General features: G+C 43.0%; 1 protein-coding gene across 1 annotated transcript in view; it reads right to left on the bottom strand.

The window, feature by feature from the left end:
• The window catches only part of LOC120065728 (ephrin type-A receptor 8-like), a 61,022-nt gene extending 39,312 nt beyond the window's left edge, over window positions 1-21,710 (bottom strand). The window contains exons 1-3 of the mRNA XM_039016816.1: window positions 21,531-21,710; window positions 21,225-21,374; window positions 20,715-21,030 (exon numbers count right to left, since the gene is read on the bottom strand). Of these exons, the coding sequence (XP_038872744.1) occupies window positions 20,715-21,030; window positions 21,225-21,374; window positions 21,531-21,710 (646 nt within the window). The remainder of the gene's footprint in view (window positions 1-20,714; window positions 21,031-21,224; window positions 21,375-21,530) is intronic.
• Window positions 21,711-23,370: the final 1,660 nt, after the last annotated feature.

Below are 23,370 nucleotides of genomic sequence, written 5' to 3'. Positions count from 1 at the left end.
GCCCTGTTCTGAGCCAATTGCAATTTTCCCAAGTCCTTTTTTTTGGCACCTGATCACATGACTGAATAGTAGTCAAGGTGCGACAAAACTAGGGCCTGTAGGACCTGCCTTGTTGATAGTGTTAAGAAGGCAGAGCATCGCTTCATTATAGACAGACTTCTCACCATGTTAGCTACTACTGCATCAATATGTTTTGACCATGACAGTTTACAATCGTGGGTTACTCCAGGCAGTTTAGTCATCTCAACTTGCTCAATTTCCACATGATTTATTACAAGTTTTGGTTGAGGTTTAGGGTTTAGTGAGTGTTTTGTTCCAAATACAATACTTTTAGTTTCAGAAATATTTAGGGATAACTTATTCCTTGCCACCCACTCTGAAACTAACTGCAGCTCTTTGTTGAGTGTTGCAGTCATTTCAGTTGCTGTAGTAGCTGACGTGTATAGTGTTGAGTCATCGCACACATAGACACTCTGGCTTTACTCAAAGTCAGTGGCATGTCGTTAGTAAAAATTGAAAAAAGTAAAGGGCATAAACGGCTACCCTGGGGGATTCCTGATTCTAACTGGATTATATTTGAGAGGCTTCCATTAAAGAACACCCTCAGTGTTCTGTTAGACAAGTAACACTTTATCCACATTATAGCAGGGCGTGTAAAGCCATAAGACATACGTTTTTCCAGCAGCAGACTATGATCGATAATGTCAAAAGCTGCACTGAAGTCTAACAAGACAGCCCCAATAATCGTTTATCATCAATTTCTCTCAGCCAATCAGTAATTTGTGTAAGTGCTGTGCTTGTTGAGTGTCCTTCCCTATAAGCATGCTGAAATTCTGTTGTCAATTTGTTTACTGTAAAATAGCATTGTATCTGGTCAAATACCATTTTTTCCAGAAGTTTACTAAGGGTTGGTAACAAGCTGATTGGTCAGCTATTTGAGCCAGTAAAGGGCGCTTTACTATTCTTGGGTAGTGGAATGACTTTAGCTTCCCTCCAGGCCTGAGGGCACACGCACTCTAGTAGGCTTAAATTGAAGATGTGGCAAATAGGAGTGGCAATACCGTCTGCTAATATCCTCAGAAATGTTCCATCCAGATTGTCAGACCCCGGTGGCTTGTCATTGTTGATAGACAACAATATTTTTCTTCCACACTGACTTTACGGCATTCAAAAGTACAATTCTTGTCTTTCATAATTTGGTCCAATATACTTGGATGTGTAGTGTCAGCGTTTGTTGCTGGCAAGTCATCCCTAAGTTTGCTTATCTTGCCAATGAAAAAGTAATTAAAGTAGTTGCAATGTCAGTGGGCTTTGTGATAAATGAGCCATCTGATTCAATGAATGAAGGAGCCGAGTTGACCTTTCTCCCCAAAATGTCAGTTAAGGTGCCGCAAAGCTTTTTACTATCATTCTTTATATAATTTACCTGTGTTTTATAGTGTAGTTTATTTTTATTTTCATTTAGTTTATTCACATGATTTCTTAATTTGGAGTATGTTTGCCAATCATTTGGGCTGCCAGACTTAATTGCCATACCTTTTGCCTCATCCCTCTCAACCATACAATTTTTAAATTCCTCATCAATCCAAGGGGATTTAACAGTTTTTACAGTCATTTTCTTAATGGGTGCGTGCTTATAAGTAACTGGAATAAGTAGTTTCATAAATGCGTCAAGTGCAGCGTCTGGTTGCTTCTCATTACACACCACAGACCAGCAAATATTCTTTACATCATCATCATATTAATCACTACCAAACTTCTTGTATGACATCGTATACACTATATTAGGCCCAACCTTTGGAACTTTGGTTTTCCTAGATATGGCTATTATATTGTGATCACTACATCCTATGGATTTGGATACTGCTTCAGAGCAAATATCTGCAGCATTAGTAAAGACGTGATCAATACATGTTGATGATTTAATTCCTGTGCTGTTTGTAACTACCCTGGTAGGTTGACTGACATCCTGATCCAGGTTGCAGGCACTGGTCACAGTGTGAATTTTTTTCCTGAGTGGGCAGCTTGATGACAGCCAGTCAATATTTAAAATCACCCAGAAAATATACTTCCCTGTTGATATCACATACATTATCAAGCATTTCACACATATTGTCCAGATACTGACTGTTAGCACGTGGTGGTCTATAGCAGCGTCCCACAAGAATGGGCTTTAGGTGAGGCTGTTGAACCTGTAGCCATATTACTTCAACAGTATTTAACATTAAATCTTCTCTAAGCTTTACAGGAATGTGGTTCTGAATATAGACCTCAACACTGCCTCCGTTGGCATTTCTGTCTTTTCGGTAGATGTTATAACCATGCATTGCTACCACTGTATCATCAAAGTTATTATCGAAGTGAGTTTCAGAGATAGTCAGAATATGAATGTCATCTGTTACAAGCAAGTTATTGACTTCATGGACCTTGTTTCTTAGGCTACATATGTTAATATGGAGTATTTTATCACTTTTCTGGGTTGCTTGATTGTTCTTAATGCTTTACTGGGAAGGTTATCAGAGGTAGACTTACTCATGTTATTTACATTGATAGTACAGGGTGAGCTGCATAAAGTGGTCTTCCTACTATTGCACACCGCTTCAGTGCTAACAGTGTAACTCTGGTTTATAGGCTCATGATTACTGCTTACAATAGCTGTAAGATAAACAGATGTATTCGATGCAATTAGGGGTACATACATTAAATTACTTACATTGTGTTTGCCAATGCCCCTAAGATCATGTACATTTGATACAGCATTATGACAACTCATTGTCACAATGGTAGGGATTAACTGAGCTGGTCTTGGATCATTTACCAGTCATTGTTTCAACGCAGCCTTGAAATGCGTGGACAGAGTCCAGGAGCCAAGATGATTTGGATGGACTCCGTCATTCCTGTAGAGTATCTTCTGTTTCCAGAAGGTGTCAAAGTTATCAATAAAAGTGACTCCAGCAGAGCTACAGTAGTCTTTTAGCCAGATGTGTCTTGCCAGCAATCTGCTGAATCTTTCACACCCGCGGCCCAATGATGGTACTGGACGGCTTCATAAAGACTACATAAATGTGTTACAAATCATCTATAACAGTATGTAATGCTTTATAAAGGGTTCATAAATGTGGCATAACTGTGTGACATAACCACCAATGTCAAATATGACAACCCACTATGTCAAATATGACCTTATAAATCATATTAAATTGAGGCTTCACAAAGCATTTAACCCTGTCATGCATCTTGGTAGAGCATTGCAACTCCAGGATATTGGGTTCGATTCACGGGATCATCCATATGGAAAAATATATTCATGCATGACTGTAAGTCGCTTTGGATAAAAGTGTCTGCTAAATTGTGTATATTATATTATATATCAATAAAACATTTCTAGGATGGCCCAACCTCTTTCCCTCTTGGGTGAATAGTGAATATTGGACCTGACCTCAACTTCCCCCAAAATGCTGTGCTGCAGGATGCACACACTCTAAAGTGTAAAAAGCAACAAAAAAACCTTTGGTAGGGCCTTTTAAAATCAGTTTTTATTGTTTGCCTCCTTCAGTTTTTTCAACAACAACAAAAAAAAAAAATCACACCTATTTAATAAAACAGGATTTTCTGTTTTTCACAACGATGCTTAAACCACATCAGGGGATGACTTTTGAGGTCTGGGAAAAATCGAAGAAACGTCGATTTTTTAACTGTAGTTTCCCTTTAATTCAGTGAGCATGCCCTGCACTGTTGTTTCTGTAGTGCATTAAGCCATATGCGATGTGATTCGGAGTCCAATGGAATGGGTGGAGTAAAAGGGCAGCAACACTCCGTATTAATCAGAGCCCCATGAAATAACACCATAGAATATACATTCTATAGATCCTACTGAGTATTCCCGACAATACTTTTATTGTTTCACCCAGAATAGGTCTTGCTCTAAGCCAATATGTATTCCATATACAGTAATTTGCATTGGAGAGATTTATTTGACCTTGGGACATGTTTTAAAACCCACATGTAATGCAAATGCGCTTAAATATGAACAAATATGAATCATTGTTAATGTTTAGGCAATCATTTTTCATATATGGATCATTCTTGGGATGCTGAAATATTAAATAAAAAAATAAAAAAATTCAATACAATGAATGCCTTTTCTGAACACCCCACAACATTAGGTAAATATTAAACCTTCAAGAAAACATATTTTCCCACCTCAGGCATTAAAACGCTTTTATTATTGTCCATTTATGTCTGATTTGGACACCATATATCTTCAACCCTATCATGGACAATATGGAAGTTGTCTGAATATGATTATAAAAGATACTTGGTATAAAATCAACATTTACCTAATGCTCATGTCCCCCACAAACTAATTCAATTATTATAAATATAAAATGTTTGTAAAATCTCATAATGTTGCTATATTAAACCCTGAAATAGACACGTCAGCGGGCTCATCATTTAAATAAAAGATGTTTTGAATTTTGACATAAATCTAATCTTCTTGGGTGTCACGCCCTAACCTTAGAGATCCTGTTTATGTCTCTATTTTGGTTTGGTCAGGGTGTGAGTTGGGGTGGGTATTCTATATTCTATTATTTGTATTTCTATGTTTTGGCCGGGTAGGGTTCTCAATCAGGGACACCTGTCTATCGTTGTCTCTGATTGAGAACCATACTTAGGTAGCCCTTTTTCCCACCTGTCTTTGTGGGAAGTTGTCTATGTTGTTGGCACTATAGCCTTTAGCTTCACGGTTGTTTTCTCGTTTGTTGTTTTGTTGGCGTCATTTTTTTAAATTAAAGAAAATGTACGCTCACCACGCTGCACCTTGGTCCTGTTCATTCAACAGCCGTGACATTGGGATTGTCCTTAACATTTCAGACTGAGTTCAGAAAACATTAAATTCATATTTATTAATCTTTGCCATTTTATTTAACAAATATTGTCATGTGACGGGGTTGAGAATAGGGTGACAGGGTTGAATACTGTAACAGGGTTGAAGAGACACGGTTTCCATATAAAATAGTTTAGTTTACTATCAAAATCCCTCCAAGATTTAGCCCAAAACATTGCATTTCATTGTATGCAACCATGTAACAAGGACAATAGATATATTTAGAATCATCTGGATTTTATTAACCAAACTGCAGTAAATATAGAAACAAATAAACACATCAGGCATTAGGGTAATTAATAACATTCAACAGGCTTCATCAGAAAAGTTCAACGAAGAGGTCGAAGAGAGGAAGTGGGAGAGCTTGAATCGGTTAAAAATGGTGGGAAAAAGGGATGGTTTGTTAAAGAAGATTGGTAGAAAGTGTAAGCAGAATGAGCTGGACCCCGGATCGAAGACAGGATGAGAAATAGAATCGCAGGGGGTAGGTGTGGTGAAGTTCTGAGCCCAAGGCTCGCACCGAGGATCAGGATAAAGATGAGTCTGTGATGGTAGAAGTGACATTTTTGGAAAAAGTGGACCCTTGCCTTTAGTCTGATCCATTTGTGGTTTCAGGGTGGGTGAAAACAGAGTTAGGTGCTGTGGAATCGGTGAAGCTAACCAGAAGTGGTCTGGTGATAAATGTTTGTGTTTATGCTGGTCAGAGGGAGCAGGTGCTCCGTGTTAAAGCGAATGGGGACAAGAGATGTGAATTGTTTTGCTCTCAAGAAAAGGGCTTAACTGAAAGGAGTGGTTACTGGGGTAGCGGTAAATGTGAAAGTTGACCAACTGAAGTGGAAGATTCCCAATGTTTGTGATGCTCGTCGTTTGGTGTGACGCAGATAGGGTGGCGAGAGTGGTGAAACAAAAGAGTCGTCTGTTCTTTTGAGTTTTGATGTTCAGTCTTTGCCCGACAAAGTGATGTTAGGATATATACGTTTTACCATACAAGCTTTTGTGCTGAATACATTACATTGTTACAGGTGTCAAGCTTATGGGCATGTGGCAGCAGTGTGTAGAAGGAAGGCTCCTAGCTGTGAGAAGTGTGCAGAAGGGTATGAGACAAAGGAATGTGTAGCATTGGGGAAAGTAGTGATATGTGTTAATTGTATGGGTGCCCAGAGGTTTCCAGGGTTAGAGTAGTGCAGAAGCTGTCTTATGCTGAGACAGTGTAGAAAGTGTGCTGGTGTCCCGTCCTTTCAGGCTGTTGGCCTGAGGTAGGACTAGATATCTTTAAATAGTGGAGTAGGGTGGTGGGTTTTCAGTGAGTGTAGGGTATTAAATAGTTAGTTGATTATTTTTTTATTTTTACAAGCAAATTATACAACAATCTAATAGGTGGCGGTATTGCAACATTTATTGGACGCCAACCATCGTTAAAACTCATCGAAGAAGATGTTGATCATGTGATGAGTTCGCAAATCAAATGCACCACTTGTGCTTCCACTGGATAGAAAAAAACAAGCAAGGTAACCTTTATTTATTGTAATTTAAATTAGTTTGTAGTAGTTAAGTGTTGAGTTAGATTACGTACTGTAGCTACTTTAATCATGCGCAGAATACAACAAGTGTAGACCTTGTTCAGCAGTCTTATAGCTTGGGTGTAGAGTGTGCACTACCCTCTGTAGCACCTTACGGTCGGATGCCGAGCAGTTGTCATACCAGGCAGTGATGCAACTGGTCAGGATGCTCTCGATGGTGCAGCTGTAGAACTTTGAGGATCTGGGGACCCATGCCAAATATTTTCAGTCTCCTGAGGGGGAAAAGGTGTTGTCGTGCCCTCTTCACAACTGTCTTGGTGTGTTTGGACCATGACAGTTTGTTGGTGATATGGACACCAAGGAACTTGAAGCTCTCAACCTGCTCCACTACAGCACCCTCAATGTTAACGGGCCTGTTCGGCTCTCCTTTTCCTGTAGTCCACGATCATCTCCATGGTCTTGCTCACATTGAGGGAGAGGTTATTGCCCTGGCACCACACTGCCAGGTCTCTGACCTCCCTATAAGCTGTCTCATCATTGTCGGTGATCAGGCCTACCACTGTTGTGTCGTTAGCAATCTTAATGATGGAGTTGGAGTAGTGCTTGACCACGACATCGTGGGTGAACAGGGAGTACAGGAGGGATACTAAGCACACAGCCCTGAGTGGCCCTGGTGTTGAGGATCAGCGTGGCAGATGTGTTGTTGCCTACCCTTACCACCTGGTGGCGGCCTGTCAGGAAGTCCAGGATCCAGTTGCAGAGGGAAGTGTTTAGTCCCAGGGTCCTTAGCTTAGTGATGAGCTTAGTGGGCACTATGGTGTTGAACTCTGAGCTGTAGTCAATGAATAGCATTCACTCATAGGTCTTCCTTTTGTCCAGGTGGGAAAAGGCAGTGTGGAGTGCGATCGAGATTGTGTCATCTGTGGAGCTGTTGGGATTGTATGCGAATTGGAGTGGGTCTAGGGTTTCAGGGATGATGGTGGTGATGTGAGCCATAACCAGCCTTTCAAAGCACTTCATGGCTACCAATATGAGTGCTACGGGGCAGTAGTCATTTAGGCAGGTTACATTTGCATTCTTGTGCACAGGCACTATGGTGGTCTGCTTGAACCATATGGGTAATACAGACTCGGTCAGGGAGAGTTTGAAAATGTTAGTGAAGACACTTGCCAGTTGGTCCACATATGCTCTGAGTAAACGCCTTGGCAATCCGTCTGGCCCACACTGCCTGCCCTTCAGGACACCTACAGCACCCGATGTAACAGGAAGGCCAAAAAGATCCTCAAGGACATCAACCACCCGAGCCATGGCCTGTTCACCCCGCTATCATCCAGAAAGCGAGGTCAGTACAGGTCCATCAAAGCTGGGACCGAGAGACTGAAAAACAGCTTCTGTCTCAAGGCCATCACTGTTAACCTCTCTTGGGTAGGGGGCAGTATTTTCATGTCCGGATGAAAATCGTGCCCAGAGTAAACTGCCTGCTATTCAGGCCCAGATGCTAGGATATGCATATTATTAGTAGCTTTGGATAGAAAACACTCCGAAGTTTCTAAAACTGTTTGAATGATGTCTGTGAGTATAACAGAACTCATATGGCAGGCAGAAACCTGAGAAAAAATCCAACCAGGAAGTGGGAAATCTGAGGTTTGTAGTTTTTCAACTCTTTGCTTATCCAAGATACAGTGGAAATGGGGTCATGTTTCACTTCCTAAGGCTTCCACTAGATGTCAACAGTCTTTAGAACCTTGTTTGAGGCTTCTACTGGGAAGTGGGGGCGAATGAGAGGGGAATGAGTCAGAGGTCTGCCAGAGAGCCACGAACTGACCAGGCGCGTTCACGTGAGAGTTAGCTTGCGTTCCATTGCATTTCTGAAGACAAAGGAATTCTCCGGTTGGAACATTTTTGAAGATTTATGTTTAAAACATCCTAAAGATTGATTCTATACATTGTTTGACATGTTTCTACGGACTGTAACGGAACTTTTTGACTTTGTCTGCACCTAGTGATCGTGCGTCATGAATTTTGATTACTGGGCTAAACGCACTAACAAAAAGGAGGTATTTGGACATAAATGATGGACTTCATCGAACAAAACAAACATTTATTGTGGAACTGGGATTCCTGGGAGTGCATTTTGATGAAGATCAAAGGTATGGGAATATTTATAATGCTATTCTGTCATCTGTTGACTACACAACATGGCGGACATCTCTTTGGGTTGTCTTGGTCTCTGAGCGCTGTACTCAGATTATTGCATGGTTTGCTTTTTCCGTAAAGTTTTTTTGAAATCTGACACAGCGGTTGCATTAAGGAGAAGTGGATCTAAAATTCCATGCATAACAGTTGTATCTTTTAGCAATGTTTATTATGAGTATTTCTGTAAATTGACGTGGCTCTCTGCAAAATCACCGGATGTTTTGGAACTACTGAACATAACGCGCCAATGTAAACTCAGATTTTTGGATAGAAATATGAACTTTACCGAACAAAACATACATGTATACTGTAACATGAAGTCCTATGAGTGTCATCTGATGAAGATCAAATTAATTTTATCTTTTTGTGACTCCTCTCTTTGGCTGGAAAAATGGCTGTGTTTCTGTGACTTGGCTCTGACCTAACATAATCGTTTGGTGTGCTTTCGTCGTAAAGCCTTTTTGAAATCGGACACTGCGGCTGGATTTACAACAAGTGTATCTTTAAAATGGTGTAAATACTTGTATGTTTGAGGAATTTTAATTATGGGATTTCTGTTGTTTTGAATTTGGCGCCCTGCTGTTTCAATGGCTGTTGACGAGGTGAGACGCTACCGTCCCACATACCCTAGAGAGGTTAAATAGCCATCACTAGCTGGCTAACATCAGGTTACTCAACCCTGCACCTTAGAGGCTGCTGCTGTATTCACTCCCCTTGCCATTTTTCCTATTTTGTTGCATTACAAACTGTAATTGAAATATATTTTTATTTGGATTTCATGTAATGGACATACCCAAAATAGTCCAAATTGGTGAAGTGGAAAAAATTACTTGTTTACCCCCCAAAATTGAAATGTGTAAATGTAAAAGTGGTGCGTGCATATGTATTCACCCCCTTTGCTATGAAGCCCCTAAATGAGATCTGGTGCAACCAATTATGTTCAGAAGTCACATAATTAGTTAAATAAAGTCTACCTGTGTGCAATCTAAGTGTCACATGATCTCATTATATATACACCTGTTCTGAAAGGCCCCAGAGTCTGCAACACCACTGAGCAAGGGGCTCCACTAGCAACTGGCTCCATGAAGATCAAGGATCTCTCCAAACAGATCAGGGACAAAGTTGTGGAGAAGTACAGACCAGGGTTGGGTTATAAAAAAATATCAGAAACTTTGAACATCCCATGGAGCACCATTAAATTCATTATTAAAAAATGGAAAGAATATGACTCCACAACAAACCTGCCAAGAGAGGGCTGCCCACCAAAACTCACGAACCAAGCAAGGAGAACATTAATCAGAGAGGTAACAAAGAGACTAAAGATAACCCTGAAGGAGTTGCAAAGCTCCTCAGCGGAGATTGGAGTATCTGTCCATAGGACCACTTTAAGCCGTACACTCCACAGAGCTGGGCTTTACGGAAGAGTGGACAGAAAAAAGCCATTGCTTAAAGAAAAAAATAAGCAAACACGTTTGGTGTTCACCAAAAGGCATGTGGGAGACTCCCCAAACATATGGAAGAAGGTACTCTGGTCATACGACTCTAAAATGTAGCTTTGGCCATCAAGAAAAAAGCTATGTCTGGTGCAAACCCAACACCTCTCATCACCCCGAGAACACCATCCCCACAGTGAAGCATGGTGGTGGCAGCATCATGCTGTGGGGATGTTTTTCCATCGGCCGGGACTGGGAAACTGGTCAGAATTGAAGGAATGATGGATGGCGCTAAATACAGGGAAATTCTTAAGGGAAACCTGTTTCAGTCTCCCAGAGATTTGAGACTGGGACGGAGGTTCATCTTCCAGCAGGACAATGACCCTAAGCATACTGCTAAAGCAACACTTGAGTGGTTTAAGGCGAATCGTTTAAATGTCTTGGAATGGCCTAGTCAAAGCCCAGACCTCAATCCAATTGAGAAGCTGTGGTATGACTTAAAGATTGCTGTACACCAGTGGAACCCATCCAACTTGAAGGAGCTGTTGCAGTTTTGTCTTGAAGAATGGGCAAACATTTCATACATTTTTTTTTTGCATCTTCAAAATGTTTTGCATGTGGTGTAAATCAAATTATACATACTCCCCCAAAAAAGGCAACAAAATTGGAAAAATGCCACTGCACATAGACATGGAATCACTAGCCACTTTAATAATGGAACACTAATCACTTTAATTAATGTTTACATACTGCTTTACTCATCACATGTATATACTGTATTCTATTCTACTGTATTTTAGTAAATGCCACTCCGACATTGCTCGTCCTAATATTTATACATTTCTTAATTCCATTCATTAAATTTTAGATTTGTGTGTATTGTTGTGAATTGTTAGATATTACTGCACTGTTGGAGCCAGGAACACAAGCACTTCGCAACACCCACAATAACATCAGCTAAATATGTGTATGTGATCAATAACATTTGATTTGATTTGAAAAGAGCAATTTCATAAATGTGTCAAGTACAGTGTCTGGTTGCTCCTTATTACACACCACAGACCAATAAATATTCTTTACATCTACAACATAGGAATCACTATGAAACTTATTGTATGACCTCTTATACACTATATTAGGCCCAGCTTTTGAAATGTTGGTTTTCCTAGATATCGGTACTATATTGTGATCATTACATCCGATGGATCTGAATACTGCCTTCAAGCAAATATCTGCAGCATTAGTAAAGATATGATCAATAGATGTTGATGATTTAATTCCTGTGCTGTTTGTAACTACCCTGTTAGGTTGACAGATAACCTGAACCATGTTGCAGTTTGAAGCTTTTTCTTGAATGAGCAGCTTGATGAAAGCCAGTCAATATTTAATCACCCAGAAAATATACCTGCTATGAATGACCGAAGGTGTCTCAAATAAGTTATTAACGCTCTCCTGTCTTATGAAGGTTCTCTCATGATCCACAGGTTAATGTAGGGTGTGAGAGATATTTAAATGGCTCGATGGACCTGCAAAGCTTGCGTTTGTGTGTGTGTCAGAACCAAGATGATTTGGAGAAGTCCAACCTGATACTACCGCACCAGGTATTCCTCTTCTTTTCACATGCTGGAGACCAGTGCTTGATTACAACCTGTTACAATGGTGCCAACATTTTGTGGCTGATCTTTCAGTGGAGGAGTGGGTGAATGTGTCAAAGACCTGACTGGGACCAACACCGCACGATATGGCTCGCTTTTGTTGTGTGCATGTTTGTGTACTGAGGAACATCTAACTTGGTTCCAGATATAACTGGTAGATATGGATAGAAAACACTCTAAAGTTTCCAAAACTGTTAAAATAGTGTCTGTGAGTATAACAGAACTGATTTGGCAGGCGAAAACCTGAGAATTCCATTCAGGAAGTAGTTTCTTTTTTGGTTTTGTAGTTTTCTATTCAATGCCATTACAGTATCCATTGATTTAGGACTCAAATTGCAGTTTCTATGCCTTCCACTAGATGTCAACAGTCTTTAGAAATTGTTTCAGGCTTGTATCCTGAAAAATGAGGAAGTAAGAGCAGTCTGAATGAGTGGACCCTAAAGTGTCACAGAGCTTTTTCATGCGCGCGACCGAGAGAGTGCCTTTCTTGTTTACCTTTTAAATTGACAACGTTATTGTCCGGTTGAAATATTATAGATTATTTAGGCTAAAAACAACCTGAGGATTGGATATAACCATCGTTTGACATGTTTCTATGAACTTTACGGATACAATTTAGATTTTTTGTCTTCCTGTTTTGACTGCATTTGAGCCTGTGGATTACTGAAGAAAATGCGCGAACAAAACTGAGGTTTTTGGATAGAAAGAGACTTTATCGAACAAAAGGAACATTTATTGAGTAAATGAATGTCTGCTGAGTGCAACCATATGAAGATCATCAAAGGTAAGGGATTAATTTTATCTCTATTTCTGACTTGTGTAACTGTTCTACTTGGCTGGTTACTGTTTGTAATGATTTGTCTAGTGGGCTATGTTCTCAAATAATCGTAAGGTATGCTTTCGCCGTAAAGCATTTTTTAAATCTGACACCATGGTTGGATTCACAAGAAGTTAATCTTTAAACCTATGTAAAATATGTTTTGTTTTCTGAATTTTTATAATGAGTATTTCTGTATTTGAATTTGGCACCCAGCAGTTTCACTGGCTGTTCAAGAGGTGGGACGCTAACGTCTCACATACCCAAGAGAGGTTTAACACAGTCAAAAAGTCATACTTATTGCTTAACCCTGACCATTTCCATCATTTATCTTCTTAAAATGTGATTTTAAACCTAACCCTAACTAATGAAGTTCAAGTTTGATGCATTGGTCCACCAGACATTCCGCGTACTTGGGCGGAAGTGTCTGAGATTAGGTGTAATGTGACTAACATGACATCACTTAATAAGAGCGTAAGCCGTCCTTCAGCACAACATGTCATCATAAAGCACATGTTTATATCATATTCAACATAGTGGGTTATGTCACATTTGACATTTGTAATTGTGTCACACAGTTATTCCAAATGTATGAACCCTTTATAAAGCATGACATACTGTTATAGATGCTTTGTAAAACATTCACGTAGTGCTTATGAAGGCATAATGAAGGGCTTTATAAAGCCTTTATAAGCTGAACGTCATTTAAAGAGGAATCTGTATTTAAAAAAAATAAAAGACCTCACCAATTATACTCACTTAAAATATTTGAAAATATGTTTGTTTGTCTTTGAAATTATCATAACATTGTTGCAGACATAATCACATTTTTCACTATGTTTTCTGCAGCCAGGTCACCTGTGATATGTCAGTATTAGACGTGCATCCATGTCTGAGGATGTCGGGAGATCAGGTGGAAACCGGCCCCTAGGGTCAACAGTGCGCGCTGTTACCCCCAAGTAGGTTTGGGTTTTGCGAGAACGTTTTGGACAGGATAGTAGATGGGCATAAGCATCTACCTCTGGATAGAAAGTTGTTTGAGATTTTGTTTTACGCCTATCCCAAACATTAGCCCTTACCTTTCGGCGTTAAACACACTCTCGCAAACACACTGTCGCTCTCTCTGTCTCTGTCGCTCTCACTGTCTCTGTCGCTCTCACCGTCTCTCGCTGCCTCTCTCTCGCGCTGCCTCTCTCTCTCGCTGCCTCTCTCTCTCTCTCTCGCTCTCTCTCTCTCCCTCTCTCTCTCGCTCCCTCTCTCTCTCTCTCTCTCGCTGCCTCTCTCTCTCTCTCGCTTTCTCTGTCGCGTTCTCGCCGTCTTTCTCGCTGTCTCTCGGTCCCGCTGTCTCTCGGTCCCGCTGTGTGTCTCTCTCTGTGTCTCTCTCTGTGTCTCTCTCTGTGTCTCTCTCTGTGTCTCTCTCTCTGTCACTGTCTCTGTTTCTCTCTTTCTGTCGCTGTCTCTGTTTCTCTCTCTCTGTCTGTCTCTCTCTGTGTCTCGCTGTCGCTCCATTGCTGTCTCTCTCTGTCGCTGTCTCTCTGTCGCTGTCTCTCCGTCTCTCCGTCGTTGTTTCTCCGTCGCTGTCTTGCTGTCTCTCCGTCTCTCCGTCGCTGTCTCTGTCGCTGTCTCTTGCTGTCTGTCTCGCTGTCTCTCGCTGTCTCTCTGTCTGTCTCTCTGTCTGTCTCTCTGTCTGTCTCTCTCGATGTATCTCTGTCTGTCTCTCTGTCTGTCTCTCTCGATGTATCTCTGTCCCTCTCGCTGTCTCTTTGTCGCTCTGACGCCGTCTCGCTGTCTCTCTCGCTTTTTCGCCTACTCTCTGTCTCTCTGTATAGCTGTCTCTCTGTATAGCTGTCTCTCTCGCTGTCTCTCTCGCTGTCTCTCTCGCTGTTTCTCTCGGTCTCTCGATGTCTCGATGTCTCTCTGTTGCTGTCTCGCTGTCTCTCTGTTGCTGTCTCTCTGTTGCTGTCTCTCTCGCTGTCGCTGTCTCTCTCTCTGTCGCTGTCGCTCTCTCTGTCGCTGTCGCTCTCTCTGTCTCTCTGTCTCTGTCTCTCGATGTCTCTCTGTTGCTGTCTCGCTCGCTCTGGCTGTCTCTCTGGCTGTCTCTCTTGCTGTTGCTGTCACTGTCTCTCTCGCGCTCTGTTGCTTGCTGTCTCTCTCTCTCTGGCTGTCTCTCTGGCTGTCTCTCTTGCTGTCGCTGTCTCTGGCTGTCGCTGTCTCTCTCGCTGTCTGTCTCTCTCGCTGTCTCGATGTCTCTCTGTCTCTCTCGCTGTCTCTCTCGCTGTCTCTCTCGCTGTCTCTCTCGCTCTGTCGCTGTCTCTTTGTCACCATCTCGCTGTCTCTCTCGCTTTTTCGCCTACTCTCTGTCTCTCTGTATAGCTGTCTCTCTGTCTTTCTGTATAGCTGTCTCTCTCGCTGTCTCTCTAGCTGTCTCTGTCTCTCCAGCTGTCTCTCGATGTCTCGATGTCTCTCGATGTCTCTCTGTTGCTGTCTCGCTCGCTCTCGCTGTCTCTCTGGCTGTCTCTCTGGCTGTCGCTGTCACTGTCTCTCCCACGCTCTGTCGCTCGCTGTCTCTCTCTCTCTGGCTGTCTCTCTGGCTGTCGCTGTCTCTCTCGCTCTCTGTCGCTCGCTGTCTCTCTGGCTGCCGCTCTGGCTGTCGCTCTGGCTGCCGCTCTGGCTGTCGCTCTGGCTGTCGCTCTGGCTGTCGCTCTGGCTGTCGCTGTCTCTCTGGCTGTCGCTGTCTCTCTGGCTGTCGCTGTCTCTCTCGCTGTCGCTGTCTCTCTTTTTCCTCTTACTCTCTGTCGCTGCCTATCTCTCTCTGTATCGCTGTGTCTCTCTGTATCGCTGTGTCTCTCTGTATCGCTGTCTCGCTCGCTGTCTCTCTGGCTGCCGCTCTGGCTGTCGCTCTGGCTGCCGCTCTGGCTGTCGCTCTGGCTGTCGCTCTGGCTGTCTCTCTGGCTGTCGCTGTCTCTCTGGCTGTCGCTGTCTCTCTGGCTGTCGCTGTCTCTCTCGCTGTCGCTGTCTCTCTTTTTCCTCTTACTCTCTGTCGCTGCCTATCTCTCTCTGTATCGCTGTGTCTCTCTGTATAGCTGTCTCTCTGTATAGCTGTCTCTCTCGCTGTCTCTCTCGCTGTCTCTCTCGCTGTTTCTCTCGGTCTCTCGATGTCTCGATGTCTCTCTGTTGCTGTCTCGCTGTCTCTCTGTTTCTGTCTCTCTGTTGCTGTCTCTCTCGCTGTCGCTGTCTCTCTCTCTGTCGCTGTCGCTCTCTCTGTCGCTGTCGCTCTCTCTGTCTCTCTGTCTCTGTCTCTCGATGTCTCTCTGTTGCTGTCTCGCTCGCTCTGGCTGTCTCTCTGGCTGTCTCTCTTGCTGTTGCTGTCACTGTCTCTCTCGCGCTCTGTTGCTTGCTGTCTCTCTCTCTCTGGCTGTCTCTCTGGCTGTCTCTCTTGCTGTCGCTGTCTCTGGCTGTCGCTGTCTCTCTCGCTGTCTGTCTCTCTCGCTGTCTCGATGTCTCTCTGTCTCTCTCGCTGTCTCTCTCACTGTCTCTCTCGCTGTCTCTCTCGCTCTGTCGCTGTCTCTTTGTCACCATCTCGCTGTCTCTCTCGCTTTTTCGCCTACTCTCTGTCTCTCTGTATAGCTGTCTCTCTGTCTTTCTGTATAGCTGTCTCTCTCGCTGTCTCTCTAGCTGTCTCTGTCTCTCCAGCTGTCTCTCGATGTCTCGATGTCTCTCGATGTCTCTCTGTTGCTGTCTCGCTCGCTCTCGCTGTCTCTCTGGCTGTCTCTCTGGCTGTCGCTGTCACTGTCTCTCCCACGCTCTGTCGCTCGCTGTCTCTCTCTCTCTGGCTGTCTCTCTGGCTGTCGCTGTCTCTCTCGCTCTCTGTCGCTCGCTGTCTCTCTGGCTGCCGCTCTGGCTGTCGCTCTGGCTGCCGCTCTGGCTGTCGCTCTGGCTGTCGCTCTGGCTGTCGCTCTGGCTGTCGCTGTCTCTCTGGCTGTCGCTGTCTCTCTGGCTGTCGCTGTCTCTCTCGCTGTCGCTGTCTCTCTTTTTCCTCTTACTCTCTGTCGCTGCCTATCTCTCTCTGTATCGCTGTGTCTCTCTGTATCGCTGTGTCTCTCTGTATCGCTCTGTCTCTCTGTATCGCTCTGTCTGTCTGTATCGCTCTGTCTGTCTGTATCGCGCCGTCTCTCTCGCCGTCTCTCTCGCCGTCTCTCTCGCCGTCTCTCTCGCCGTTTCTCTCGCCGTTTCTCTTACGCTCTGTCTCTCTCGCTTTTTCTCTGTCTCGCTCTCTCGCTCTCTGCTTGTCTATGTTTGTGTGTGTGTGTGTGTGTGTGTGTGTGTGTGTATGTCCCCACCTCTTTCTATGTAACAAGGTCAGATAGCCTGATCACATTCACTCAAGTCAACCAGCCTAAGTGTGTGCCCATATCAGTGTGTCCTCGGTCGCTCTCGCCGTATCTCTATCTCTCTGTATGGGCCATTTTACTCCATTCTACCCCGGCAGTCAAAATTCATGGTGTGGGCTTACACACACAAACACACACAGTAGTGACATGCTCTATTTCAAATGTCACTTTAACCGTGACAAGAGAGCTGTCGACCGGCCTCCTATATCAAAGAGAGGGATCTGTCTCTCCTCTCCCATTCTCCTCCCTCTATCTTTCTCTTCACTCTTTTCTACTTCCACTCTTTTCTTTCTGTGACACCTTTAATGTGACATCCTGCAATCATTCAGATAATCTCATGCTTACAGTGAAACTCAGGGGCTCTAGTGAGCCTTTGTTAGGGAAGAACCCCTTAAACACACACACACACACTCATTTTCTCTTGCATACATAATGCTTATCCACTTAACCCATCTCTCTCTCTATCGTGCTCAGGGTTGTCTGCATGGCAACAACTCGTCTCGTGTCATGTCCTGGGATGTGCGTGACTGGAGAGAGGTGAATTAGCACAGTGACCCAGTTTGGTCACAGAGAGACGAGTCCTCCACACATGCCAGCTCTCTACTACAGCCACTAGTGCTACTACAAAGCACTAGGATGATGTCTTGACTATAGACAAATGGAGAGATTCATGAGATAACTTCTTATGGCTGCAGGGGCAGTATTGAGTAGCTTGGATGAAAGGTGCACAGAGGTGCCCATAGTAAACTGCCTGCTCCTCAGTCCCAGTTGCTAATATATGCATATTATTACTCGTATTGGATAGAAAACACTCTTACGTTTCTAAAACTGTTTGAATGATGTCTGTGAGTATAACAGAACTCATATGGCAGGCAAAAACCTGAGAAAAAATCCAAACAGGAAGTGGGAATTCTGAGGCTGGTCGATTTTCAACCAAGATCCCATTGAATTCACAGCGAGATATGGATGAGTTTGCACTTCCTACGGCTTCCACTAGATGTCAACAGTCTTTAGAACCTTGTATGATGCCTCTACTGTGAAGGGGGGCCGAATGAGAGGAGAATTAGTCAGGTCTGCCATGACCTGACCATGCGCGTTCACATGAGAGGGAACTCTGTTCCGTCGCTCATCTGAAATCAATGTAATTCTCCGGTTGGAACGTTATTCAAGATTTATGTTAAAAACATGCTAAAGATTGATTCAATACATCGTTTGACACGTTTGTACTGACTGTTATGGAACATTTGGACATTTCGTCAGCTTTTAGTGAACGCGCTTCCTGACGTTGGATTTGTTTACCAAACACGCTAACAAAAATAGCTATTTGGACATAAATGATGGACATTACCGAAGAAAACAAACATTTCTTGTGGAAGTGGGAGTCCTGGGAGTGCATTCCGACGAAGATCAGCAAAGTTAAGTGAAGATTTATAATGCATTTTATGATTTTTGTTGACTGCACAATTTGGCGGGTAACTGTATGGCTTGCTTTTGTGGCTGAACGCTATTTTCAGATGATTGAATATTGTGTTTGGCCGTAAAGCTTTTTGAAATCTGCCACAGCGATTGCATTTAGAACAAGTGTATCTTTAATTCTATGTAAAACATGTATCTTTCATCAAAGTTTATGATGAGTATTTATGTTATTTGACGTGGCTCTCTGCAATTTCTCCGAATATTTTGGAGGCATTTCTAAACATGGCGCCAATGTAAACTGAGGTTTTTTGGATATAAATATGAACTTAATCGAACAAAACATATATGTATTGTGTAACATGAAGTCCTATGAGTGTCATCTGATGAAGATCAAAGGTTAGTGATTCATTTTATCTCTATTTCTGCTTTTTGTGACTCCTGTCTTTGGCTGGAAAAATTACTGTGTTTGTCTGTGATTTTGCGGTGACCTAACATAATCGTTTGTGGTGCTTTCGCTGAAAAGCCTATTTGAAATCGGACACTTTGGTGGGATTAACAACAAGATTACCTTTAATTAAGACTAGGGGGCGCAGTTTTCGCTTTTGGCTAAAAAGGCGTACCCATTTGAAACTGCCTATTTCTCAGCCCCCGAAACTAGAATATGCATATAATAGTCAGATTCAGATGGAAACTTCAGAGTGTTTTCTAAAACTGTACAAATTTTGTCTGTGAGTTAAACAGAACTGATATTGCAGGCTAAAACCTGAGGAAAATCCAACCAGGAAGTGGCCCTGTTTTTGAGACCTCTCTGTTCCCATGCATCCCTATTGCCCATATAAAGGGATATCAACCAGACTTCTTTTTCTATGTCTTCCCTAAGGTGTCAACAGCCTTTAGACATAGTTTCAGGCTTTTATTTTGAAGGATGAGCGTGAACGACCACATTGCGTAAGTGGATAGGTGGTGGCTCTCGGAGTGATTTTTGCGCTAAAGTGAAAGGCAGCCATGGTTTCTCACGGTCCTAGTGAAAAGCCAACTGTCCCGGTTGATACATTATCGAATAGATATTTGAAAAACACCCTGAAGATGGATTATAAACAACGTTTGACATGTTTCTGTGGACATTATGGATATAATTTGGAATTATTTCCGACGTTGTCGCGAACGCTCTTTCCGGTGGATTCCTGGGCATAACGCAGCAAACAAACGGAGGTATTTGGATATAAAAAATATCTTTCTGGAACAAAAGGAACATCTGCTGTCTAACTGGGAGTCTCGTGAGTGAAACCATCCGAAGATCAAAGGTAAACGATTAATTTGATTGCTTTTCTGATTTTCGTGACCAAGTTACCTGACGCTAGGTGTTCTTATTGTTTTGTCGAGCGATCGATAAATTTACACAAATGCAAGTATTGCTTGCGCTGTAAAGCATAATTTCAAAATCTGAGACGACAGATGGATTAACAAAAGGCTAAGCTGTGTTTTGCAATATTGCACTTGTGATTTCATGAAATTATATTTTATTATATACTGTTCGCGCTAGGCTAGGCTATGCTAGTCAGCGTTTCTGATGACAATTATCCCGGATCCGGGATGGGTGGTTCAGAAAAGTTAAAATGGTATAAGATAAATGTATGTTTGAGGAATTTTAATTATGAGATTTCTGTTTGAATTTGGCGCCCTGCACTTTCACTGGCTGTTGTCATATCGATCCCGTTAACGGGATTGCAGCCATAAGAAGATAAGCATCTAACACATAACAAAACTCTCTGTGTGTGTGTGTTTGCCAGGAGCCGTCAATGCCTTGTTCGCAGGTGCGTGTGTTTCCTACAGGCAGTAAACAGGTACTGTAAACAGGTACTGTAAACAGGTACGTAGATGAGTGGAGATGTCTGTGTTAGAAACAAGACAGGTGAACCAGTGTTCTGTGCCTCGTTCGTTTGGCACATTATGCCGAAGGAACGCTTTTAGCGTTTAATTATCCAGCAGCTGTGATTAATAGTTTTTAATTGCCATAACCCTGGCAACCTAAAATATGCACAGGTCCCTAAATGAAGTCAGTCCATCAGAGAAAATAAACAAAACAAAAATTGAAGCAAGACAAGGAATGGAAAACAATACTTGAGGTATCTTTCATGACTCACCACAGCTTATCATCTCAAAAATTGAAAAATTATTCAGGACTATGAGCTATTCAACCTATAGCCATAGCTGGACTAGTATTATAGGTTTGAAAGATCTTGAACCACACAGAAAATGTCCAAGGCTGAACATTGACCATAAACACACAGATTGGGCACAGGTAAAGTAAAGTAAGATTTTTTAAAAAAAATGCTGGATAGTAACATAATGTAAAACAAGATAGCCAAATACGTCCCTAATTCAGAGTGTGACTCACCGATGCAGGACTCCCTGTGCTCCTCGAACCCCGCACTGCATATACATCTCCCGATGGGCACCAGCCACTCCCCCTCAGCGCTGCAGTACATCTTGGGCGTGTCTCTCTCTTCGGCGTGGTCCACACACTGACCCCTGACCTCCACCAGGGAGGAGGAGTCAGCGCCTGTCACCACGTCAGTGAACACGGCCAGGTTGCGGCCCACGCCTGAGCAGCGCTTGTAGTACACCCTGACTGAGGTCAGGGCGATGCACGCCCCAATGTCCTGGAAGGCCAGGTAGAAGCCTCGTCTAGTGAGGGGGCCCACACCCCGCACCTGGGAGGAGACAAAGGACAATACATCACAATAATCCATCTCAAAACGTTTCAGTAAATGTGGAATGGGAGCAAACGTCAGGGGTGGCACTGTGAAAGGCACCCATTTCAGCATCCTGGACAACTCCGTGCAGGAGAAGCACAGTGCTGAAACACTGCTCACTCAAAACATGAAAGTCAAATAAGTTAGCATACTTCTGTGTTGAGTTTGAGTCTCCTGACTCCCAGGTCCACTCCAGTAAAGCTCTCATCAGCAGCGATGGTATCGATCTTGGTGAACTGGGTCTCTCTGATGGCCGTGCCTATAGCTCGGTCCGACTCATAGTAGTACAGGTTAAATGTCTCCTGCTCATCATAACACACACAAAGAAATGATCAAAGACAGAGCTGTCAATAGTCTGTGTTGATCTTTGAAGCAAAAGACGTACTTATCTTCATCTCTTTCTCCCTCCCGTCCTCCCTCGCCCCACATTCCCAACCACTCTCTCCGATCCCTTGTACCTTGCAGGTTCCCAGGACTCCAGGCATGCTGTTACAGTCCCGGAGGGTGAACTTGACCTCGATGTAGATCCTCCTGGCTCCGTCACGAGGGATCCAGCCTGTCCTCAGCCAGTTGTTCTGACTGGGACTCATCACGTTACACACCTGGTACGTGTGGATGGGACTGAAATACTCATCCATCTCATTTATAGCATCCCACTGCAGGAGATGGAGAGATAGAGGGAGGAGGATAAGGGGAAAGAGAGATAGAAAATGGAATGGAGGAAAGGGTTAAGCGAATAAAGTTAGTCAGGAAGGGGGAAAGAGACGGTCCTGAATATCCAAGGTTTCCAAAATACATCTGGTGTCACATATGTTTCTTAACTGCTCTGACATAATGTTTGTCTAATTCCAGAAAACAGTGCAGGCTAAGTAACATCATAGGGTCAGTCATACAGATCTGCTACAGTAACAGCATGATTACATTCACAAAACCCATTAATAACCACTGATACCCATGATCATAACCCCTTTTACAACAGAATACTGCTTTAATAAGTCTCTTAGTATGGTTACACACTCCCTCAATGTGTCAGGCATAAAGACTTCATTCATTCTGCCAAGTGTACAAGTGTCTGGAGACAGACCTCTATACGACAGGCATATCAATTGAAAATCTGTTCTAAGCGACTCGATTCCCATTACTTGCTGTATGCCAGTCTGTGTTCCTTCTACAAGCAGTGTGTTTCATTGTATATCTGAAGCATTGCATCATTCTCTCTTCAGTACTGTTTAAGTTGTGTGTTTGTGTTACTGCTGTCTTGTTGTAATGCTGAGAACTTTATGAGTGCGCTGTGATTAGCCCAGCTGTCTAGAGGGAATATAAGCAATGGCTACACTTAAACTTTTTCCTTGAGGAAGAAGTCTTCACTTCTATAGATGACCTTTATATGATCCCCCCCATCCAGCCGTGACCAGGAATAGTGGACTCACACACACGTAACCACAAACAAACACTCATTGCTAGACAAAAAGTACTATTCCTAGTCCACATTTAAATGTATTAAAACTCCACAACTTTCAAGTGATTCTACTGATGTAGAACTCAGGTCAAATAGAGTAATTGGCAATGAGGTTGCTGAGGCAGCTTTTACCCTATTTGATAGAATTCCTCAATGGTTATCAAAAATGATTATTTTCACTGAGCAGTGTAGTGTAGGGAATAAAAGAGAGAGGGAGAGAGAAAGAGCAAAAGAGAGAGATTGTGTGCATGCGTGCCTGTGTGTAGGTGTCTGTCTGTCTGTCTGTCTGTCTGTCTGTCTGTCTGTCTGTCTGTCTGTCTGTCTGTCTGTCTGTCTGTCTGTCTGTCTGTCTGTCTGTCTGTCTGTCTGTCTGTCTGTCTGTCTGTCTGTCTGTCTGTCTGTCTGTCTGTGTGTGTACCTGTATGTATCCATCCTTGGGGCTTAGTGGGTTCCTCCTGAGCTAAATGCATTATGTGAGTGTCTGGGTTATTGAAATGGAAAGAGATGACCTGGGAAGAGCTTTTGGCCGGAGCCAACTGAACTTGGCCCCAGCTAAGACGAAGTTTCACAAAGAGACCCACCACCTCTCCTCCCCCCTCCCTCTCCCCACGAGACAGAAACAGTGCAGTAATTAAGATCTTGGACGTCTCACCCGTGTCAACCGCTCATCCTCTCATCTTTATCTGCTAAATTGAAATTGTCCTTGAACTCATGAAGCCCTGCTTTAATTAGCCTTTCTCATTACCCCACCTTCCCATCAACATCTTCTTTCCCACTCTCATCTTTAATGGGAAACTAACATTTTCTCTCCAGTAATATTCCTGTTAGAGAAAATGTTC

Source organism: Salvelinus namaycush, chromosome 20, assembly GCF_016432855.1.
Source record: "Salvelinus namaycush isolate Seneca chromosome 20, SaNama_1.0, whole genome shotgun sequence".
Classification (NCBI taxonomy): domain Eukaryota; kingdom Metazoa; phylum Chordata; class Actinopteri; order Salmoniformes; family Salmonidae; genus Salvelinus; species Salvelinus namaycush.
This window is presented reverse-complemented; position numbering and strand designations above follow the sequence as displayed.